Genomic DNA, 8,726 nt, shown 5'->3' with positions numbered 1-8,726 from the left:
ACTCTGAATAGTTAAATGGACTTGCAAAGACCAGAAAAATATATTATTATAATGACAGAACGCTGATCTTATTTAGTTTTTCTCTTCTACTCGGAGTTCTGACTAGCATTTCATCATTTCTTTTCCAACTCCACGTAATTTTTTAAATTATTGCACCAATTTTCTTTTCAGTTTTCCACATTTTTTCTGATCTGTGTTGCCATTTTAATAATTGTATTAAAAGGTTGTTTTACTGGCCTTAGATACCAAGTAAATATATATGAATAAAACCTAAATCTTTATTTCCCCTCATGATCTCATTTTATATCATACCGACCTATTTCCGATATTATCTGCTTTAGAATATCAAACTTATTTTTCAGAACACCCGTGGTGCGCCACGCTGTATAGGCAAAAAGCGTTCAAAAAGTTGTTGTCATAAGTCATAAGGTCGAACAAAATGTAATAAAATATACAAGTGCTTAATAAACCATTTATTATTGGTATTGATAATTCTCATGTACTTGCTTTTTTATTGTAATTTTGTAGTACTATCTATAAACGTAACAAGTAATGTCAGGTTAGTTTCTGTACTTTCTGTCATCTTGACAATACCTTGACAGCTTATTAAGTTTTCTTTCTGCTTTGATCATTGAAGATTTATCTACTTTGAATGGTTCTGGGTCGTTTATTGGTTGTGTACACAGTGCACAGTGATTACAAACAATTTAAGTTCAATAATTGACATGGACAAACTATTTCAAATAGAATCACTCGACGAGTTCCAAACAGTGAGTATTCGTACAGTGTCAACAGTCTGGGAGTATAAAACTATAAACATGTAAACATGACTTAGTTTTCTCAATGGGAACTGCCTCTAAGACAAAACATGACAAATATAGAATAATCTTATTCCAAATCCTACAATTGCTGGAGATCGTGTGCTATCATTTGGATGTGTGTAGTGTAGTACTTTATTCTCAGGAGTTGCATCTCTAATCTATTTCTTAGCTTTTAATTAGACCCTTTATATTCCTATAATGTAGACAAGAATTATCTATATTTGTAATTTTTCAGGTGGCACAAGAAGTGTTGAGCAATTTATATTGCTCGCGACAAAAACCACAGAAAATTCCGATAGATGACGAAAGTATTAATTTGGCTAAAAAAGAATTCCTAGCAATATTGTCTGAGTGTAATTTTGATTCCTCAGAAATAGAAGAGTATGTGTCCAGCAAGGGGTGGCCAGAGGACAGAGTGAGACTGTTTCTTAGCTTCCTCAAAAGTAATAAATCAGAAGTTCTGGTTGCTGCTTTCAATCACTATAATAGTAATTTTTGTGAAACTGTTGTTGATTTCAACTGGTGTACAAAAATGATTCTGGGGACAAGTGATTTAAAAACATTAAAAACACCATTATTACAGTTAACTTTTTCAACTTTAAATAAAAGTGGAAAAATCAACAAGTCAATGTATGAAATTGATAAGGATATGTTATCAAAAATGATTAACACTTTAGAAAATATAAAATAACATGAATTCAGTTCTTTTATTGAAATACATCTAATATAAATAGATCTCGTGTCACAATGTTTGTCCTCAATGGACTCCTAAACCACTTAACCAATTATAATAAAATTCGCACACCATGTGCAGTTCGATCAAACTTGAGAGATAGGATAGTTTAAATCTCAAGTTATAGTCGCAATTTCTTCTAACCACGCGGACGAAGCCTTGCGCAACAGCTAGTATGTTTTAAATATTTATGGTACATGCTATGTAATTTTGTTTATTTTTTTTTCTACATCAAATTCCTTTCTACATTAAATCATCACGCTGCGACTAATAGGAGCGAAGATACAATGGAAAATGTGAAAAAAACAGGGCAGGTATAAATCATAACTTATATCTTCTACCCACGGGGACGAAGTCGCGGGCAACAGCTAGTCTGTTATATTTTTGATGTCCAAGTCAATATTTTAATGAACTCGACTGAGCCTCAACTGAGCCCCTGCTGGCATGCCCTGCATGACTAAGATGACGATGAAGACTAAGTTATTTTCTTGAGAAAATAGTATGATATATTTGAATAGTTAGTTAATACCTAAATTAATTTATACCAGTTGGCAGTGTTTATGCTTACCCGCAGCCAACCCGGTGCGTCAGAGTTGTGATTGGTTTCGTGTGGCTCCTAGGTTGGCTTTTCACCTTATATCTGAAGCGTTTAAATCTCTTCGAAGATTTAAACGTAAGAGCCTCAAATCTTATAAGTAGACATTTATCCCTAAGATTTAAGTACTATTTGGATAGTTTTATTATATTCCCAACCTAGAGAAGTTGCATCTACATGATTATCTGACACAAACTCCGACAGCATTCAAAATTATGACTAACCTGGCAGTACACCAGGTTCACCAGGCAATATTTCGTAGGCCCAGGTCGGCCAAGATATCCAATACGTCCTGACGTGGGGTGCACTAGGGCCATCGTATATTTGAAAGGATTCCGTGAAGGGGCTAATTTTTTTTGAGTTGTGTCTGCTTTCTACCTTTTTGGCGAGATTTAACAGCCATCAGCCAGAGCCACGATAAAAATTACGTTAGCGACGTTCACTAAGAACACCCACGACGGGGACCTGTTGGGTACTGCGGCTTTGCGTTGCTAACAGTCTTGGTATTGAAAACAGTAAAAAAGGCTGGATATTAGAGACACGCTCAAGGGTAGGACCTACCAAAAAGAAGAAGACGCGGCATCCCTTCAGGAATGTAGAACGTGTATCGAAAAATTGCATCATGTAAGTATCGAAAGCGCCATTTTTGTAGGATGCTAACTAACAACTAAACGGACTCTTAAATTTCAAATAATTTATCAGTGTGTATCCCGGTTTTCAATGTTGAATTTGATGTGGGTGATATAGTGTGGAAACTGACTTACTACTTAAGTGATCTGCTCACAATGACTTATGGTCCCGAGACCATGTGGCCCAGAAGGACTAAGGCCAATCAAATTATAAGACCCGGAAATGTATCATGTGTCTAGAGTAGACGACATCTTAAAATATAGCCAGATTTGTTGAACGTAGTTAAGGTAAAATTTATAACTGAACGGTGGCCAGGACTTGGACGGCCAACACTGGGTTGGCCGAGGATGAGATGGACCGACGATATTAAAAAAATGGATGCGAAGGGCAAGAGACAGAGCCTTTCCCTCGTAATGTTTTATTCAAAGCTGTATCTGGAGTCCTGGGGCAAATCTTGGCACACCTTTAGTTCTCTATTCATATAATTAGACATCTATGCAGGTTTTTTTTCTATCGGCACGATTCAGGTGCAAAAATGCACTTCTCTAAGAGCACATATTCTTAGGTAAGAGATTAAAAAGCGAGATTCGTTTTTTCAATTTATTGATTAGAGACATTCACACATCAACATTAAGTTCAATAATTGGATTAACATAATTACCTATTATAATTATCATACAAATTCCACATTGCATAATGAGCAAATAAGTAAATTTTCTTGAATAACATCAAACTCAGTCAATTTCGGGTTACCATTTCCTATGTAGTAAGAAAACCTTAAAATAAAATGTAATGACTACTGAAAAAATAATGGTCTTGGGATTCTTATAGGCGAGTTATATTGTTTCTCGATAAAAATTGCAGAATGTTGAGTGATATTTTTCTGGCTTAGAGACTTATCAAATGGCAACCCAATATCTACAGTATCATTTCTAAATTGAATTACATTTTACATCTGGTATAGGTAGGTACTCACATATATCTATGAATATATTAGAACACCAATGGTACTTTTAAGCGACAACTGCAAAATAAACGATCGATGTTCTTATAATATGAGATCGATCTGACAGTTTACGAAGGATTGAGATTTAGAATAATAGAGAATGTATATCGACGCCCCCAAGGAATAAACCTGTATTATTCTATTACGGACTTTTTACTGTTATACCATTTTCGGTATCTATGGGTCGGGATACACTTATGCAATTTTTTTCAATTTTATTCTGCGGTAATTTCCAACGGTTTTCCTTATAACACTTTTGTTCTTTGGAAATTTTCTATTTCTTATTTACTAGAACAATCTTGAAATACATTATTACTAATTAAATTCCGTGGCTACATTTCGGTAAAGTAATATTACTGTAAAATATTTCAAAAAAAAGCCGGTTAACGCGATTACAGGTTTATTCTCGTGAATTCTGTGGTAGACATTTTTGGTAATGCACTGTTACAGTTATCATCCGGGACATAAATTTATACCTACTATACGTATTGGCGGTAACTTGCTCGCGCTCGGCGGCTCAAGAACGCGTTTCTACATGTAACGCACATTACGCACACTAATACTAATATGCGGCGTCCGCGATGGTCAGTGCATCTCTTTCTTAACACGGAAATAAACTGCGACAGATTATTGCGCACGCAATAATAGTTTGTTTACGTGAATCACGAGAGTTAGTTGCATTTGTTGTTCTAAAGTGACATGACGTTATTAATGTAATAGCTATTGTGCGTGATTTTTGTTGCAAAGTTTAGCGTCTTACATCGTGTTGATATAATAATTATTTTATTAACTAAAGAAAATAAGTGTTATGGCATCGAATCAAGATCGTACTTTAAAAAACCCTCGTGTTAGAAGAATGTTAATGATGATTGACGATACTGACGATCAGGTTGCAACAAGTAAGTATCAAAATGTTATGTAATTAAATTAATATTGTATTTAGTTTATAATTATGTACATTCGTTGGCATTAGTAGCCGTATTAATTTTGATAAAAGAATAGATTGGTATCTATTATATTTTGATGAACATTTGAGACCACTAACTAAGCTATTTGCCTGTTGCCCTACGTATTGCGTGTTGGAATGTGTGCGAGACACAACAAGATTGCAGAAAGCAGTTGTACTACCAATTTATACTACTTTGTGCAAGAGGTCTCAGGTTCAATTCCCGGGTCGGATACTCTTTAAACTGTGGAGCCTCGAGAAAACGTTGGCGCTCGCACGCCTATTGTCTTTCTATTGTGCCTCTAATTATACACAAATTGCAAGACCCGGAACAACTATCTGTAGGTCATACAAATATTTGTTTCGTGCTGGAATCGAACCCGCGAATCAGAGCGCAGAAGTCAATTGCTTAACCGCTGCGCCAACTGTGCCGTCAAACTAACTTATACTTATTGTGTTTTCAGGTTCTGGACTTACTTCAAATGGGAACTATGCTAATATCGTGCAAGAGAGCAAAGCTGTAGAATCACTGTCCATCGAAACAATAACTAATTATAATTTACGAGGTATGTATGTACATACGAATATAATTCTCACTAATAATTATCTGTACATAGGTACAAGGAAAATCTTGTCCTGTTGTGATACTTACATTTTAATTACATCACAAAAGCGTATTGTATTCTTATCGTTAGCGCGACGACGCCAATTTAACGGGTTTAATTTTTTTTATCGTCAGTTTGCTCCTAAGTTCCCAACTCTTTTATAGTATATTCTTTTTCCAAAAACATGATTTTGAGTTTAGAATTTTTGACAATTGTTTATTTAATAATATTTTTTTATTTCAGATCTACCAAAGAAAAAATACGCTGATTGTGATAAAGATGTGAGTGATGCTGATTTTTCTCCAGATTGTTCAGAATATGTTCCAAGTCCAGAAAGAAATCCAGTCAATAGCCCATCAAGTACGTTTTCGGGTCATAGCGGAAATTCCCAATGCATAGATAGAATTTTGAACACCTCAAAAGTAATTGATACTCCCTCTACTATTTCGAATTTATCGCTACTTTTAACGAACAGCGACTTCATCGCTTCTTCCACCACCATTTATAAAATGAATAATGAACAAAATTCTACAATTAATGCTGTCCAGTACAATAAAGAAAAGCAATTTGCAAATTTAAGTTTAGTACCTTGTTATCCTTTAGCCGATAATCTGTCAATTGGAGAACTCGAAGAAACATTGCAACCTGAAAGCTCCCCCGAAGTTAATAGAACTGTCAACATGTCTGTTGATATCACACTAACTGATAGTTCCCAAAATGAACATCCCAATTTTAGAACTGAATTAACACAAAATTCATTAGAATTTGAGCCAAGTAATTCAGACGAACCTTCCACATCACACAATGAAAAAAAAAAGAACGAGAAAACGTGCAATGAATGAAGACCAGTGGTCTAGCAAAAAAAACAAATTACTTAAAAATGCTGGCCAGGCTTACGAAGGTTGTCATAATAAGAATAAGTATCCACAAAAAGTAATGGGTCCTGTGTGTTCATGTAAAATGAACTGTGGTAGCAAATTTACTTCTTCAGAGAGGCAAGACTTATTTGATAAATTTTATAAGCTTTCTGATCGAGAACGCCAATGGATGTATATTATTAGACATACTAAAACCGAAAATATCAAACGAATGACTCTAGAACGGAAAAATAATCGCACACAGACTATAAAATATTTTTTTTCTTTAAATAATGTAGAATTTCTTGTTTGTAAGAGATTTTTCCTAAACACTTTAAAAGTTAATGAACAAATGGTATATACAGCAATAGAAAAATTTAAATTAGACGAAGGGATTACAGACTTAAGAGGCAAGCACACCAATAGACCTCGAAAAATGAGCTCCAGCACGGAATCGAGTATTGAGAAGCATATTTCATTATTTCCTAAAGTAGAGTCTCATTATACAAGAAAAAGCTCAACTCGACAATATTTGTCACAAGACCTCAACATATCAAAAATGTATCGTTTGTACACTGAGTGGTTTCCACAGCAAAATTATGTTGAAGTTACGATGGCGACAAAACGTCAATATGAAACCATTTTTAACACAAAATTTAACTACTCATTTTTTAAGCCTAAAAAAGATCAATGCTCTACATGTTTTGTATATGAACAAGCCAGTCCATCAGAGAAAGAGTCTTTAGAAGAAAGCTATAGACGTCATTTAAGTAGGAAAGAGAGAATTCGGCAAATTAAACATGAAGAAAAGATGACAATTGACAAAAACGATAGCACAATTGCTATCTTCGACCTGCAAAAAGTGTTAAGTATTCCACAATCCACAGTAGGCATTTTTCATTACAAACGCAAGTACCCTGTGTACAATTTTACTATTTTTGATGCTCTACGTAAAAAAGGATATTGCTACGTGTGGCATTACCAAATCGCAAAACGAGGCTGCATAGAAATTGGGAGTTGTTTGTTGCAATTCTTGAAGAGTGAACAGGAGCGAGGTGTTAACAAGATCTATTTTTATTCGGATGGTTGCTATGGCCAAAATAAGAACAGGTACATTTTTGCTTTATATGCGTATGCAGTAAAATCTTTAAATTTGTCTATAACGCACAGATTTTTCGAGACTGGACATAGCCAGAACGAGGGAGACTCGATGCATGCCTGTATTGAGAGGAACATGAGAAATAAGTCTATTTACACACCTGACCAAATATATAATATAATTCTAAACTCCAAAGTCTCGGGAGAAAAATATACTATGAAAGAATTGGAGCAAACAGATATATTAGACATAAAAAAATTAGTAAACCCTTTGAATTGGCGTCGTGATATAGATGGGAATACGATACGCTGGTCTGATGTAATGGAAATTCATGTATCATCATCCCAACAGGACAAGGTTTTCTTTAAATATGATTTTGATGAGGCATATTCTGAATTAAATATTTCAAATTCATTTCAAACCAAACGACGTGGGCGAAAACCTAAGACAGACGCTCTGATAGAAGATACTGTATTGGCACGTGCTTATCATCAACCTCTTCCTATAAGCAAGGCGTTGCATACAGATTTATTGTCTTTGTGCAATAGTGGAGCGATTCCACGATATTACCACGCATTTTATGAATCCTTAGTTTCAGTAGAAAATAGTGATGATCGCGATGATATTGACGATGCCACTGATAATACCGATTAGTTGTTAAGATTAATTATTAGTGTTTTTACTTGGCTACTTTTTTTATACTTTTACTGATTGTAATTTGTGATCTCTATGAGAACTCTGTTCCCAATAAACGCCATAATTTTAATAAGTTTTGTGAGTTTTCTTTAATTATTCCCTCAAAGATTTATTTTACATAGAATACATAGAATTTATTTTACATAATCGTTTTCAATGATTACGATAATATGAATACCAAAAATTTTCTACAAAATACGGGTTACACTACTTTACTCTTTTATGGTTATTGAAAATTTTACCACAATAAGTCGGTAACTGAACATTACAATTTTACTCTGTAATGAAAAAACACGTTTAATAATCCAGTAAAGCAATATTATGCCTATGATTTTTAAGAAAATTACAAGAATAATTCGGTAAGTAAACATTACTGGAATAATATTGATAAGTCAGGATCGTAGGATATCAAAACCCTAAAAGTTATATGAAACCATTTTCGGCAATATGTATTTTGGTACATAACTAATACTGTGTATGTTTCATAGTTACACTTAATACTATAAACTATTCGAGTAAAAATTAGCTTTTCCGTCATAAAACAATGTTGCCAGGATTACCTTTTATTGAAGAGATATACCCCAAAAACACTAAAACATTTTTCCTGTAAAAATTGATTTTTGCGATTACCGGTTTATTCCCCGGGGACGTCGATATTCTATTACAGAATTTCAGACAATCTAGTTTGCACTTGATATGGAATGTCTCACTCATGTTTACTGTTTATATACTTGGAGT

General features: G+C 34.2%; 2 protein-coding genes across 3 annotated transcripts; both read left to right on the top strand.

The window, feature by feature from the left end:
- Positions 1-557: 557 nt before the first annotated feature.
- On the top strand, positions 558-1,518 carry LOC113497340. The gene is made up of 2 exons (XM_026876861.1): positions 558-770; positions 1,057-1,518. Exons 1-2 carry the CDS (start codon positions 726-728, stop codon positions 1,510-1,512), a joined length of 501 nt encoding a protein of 166 aa, XP_026732662.1. The 5' UTR covers positions 558-725; the 3' UTR covers positions 1,513-1,518.
- Positions 1,519-3,890: 2,372 nt separating this feature from the next.
- Positions 3,891-8,642, top strand: LOC113497166. 2 transcript variants are annotated; one of them, XM_026876573.1, is made up of 3 exons: positions 3,891-4,684; positions 5,196-5,297; positions 5,580-6,385. In XM_026876573.1, exons 1-3 carry the CDS (start codon positions 4,594-4,596, stop codon positions 6,176-6,178), a joined length of 792 nt encoding a protein of 263 aa, XP_026732374.1. In that variant the 5' UTR covers positions 3,891-4,593; the 3' UTR covers positions 6,179-6,385. The 2 variants fall into 2 exon arrangements, with proteins under 2 accessions (XP_026732374.1, XP_026732373.1); XM_026876572.1 differs by having other exon boundaries at positions 5,196-8,642.
- The last annotated feature ends 84 nt before the right edge of the window (positions 8,643-8,726 follow it).

Source organism: Trichoplusia ni, chromosome 9, assembly GCF_003590095.1.
Source record: "Trichoplusia ni isolate ovarian cell line Hi5 chromosome 9, tn1, whole genome shotgun sequence".
In the NCBI taxonomy this organism is placed as follows: domain Eukaryota; kingdom Metazoa; phylum Arthropoda; class Insecta; order Lepidoptera; family Noctuidae; genus Trichoplusia; species Trichoplusia ni.
Note: the sequence above shows the minus strand (reverse complement) of the source record. Positions and strands in the feature narration are given on the sequence as shown.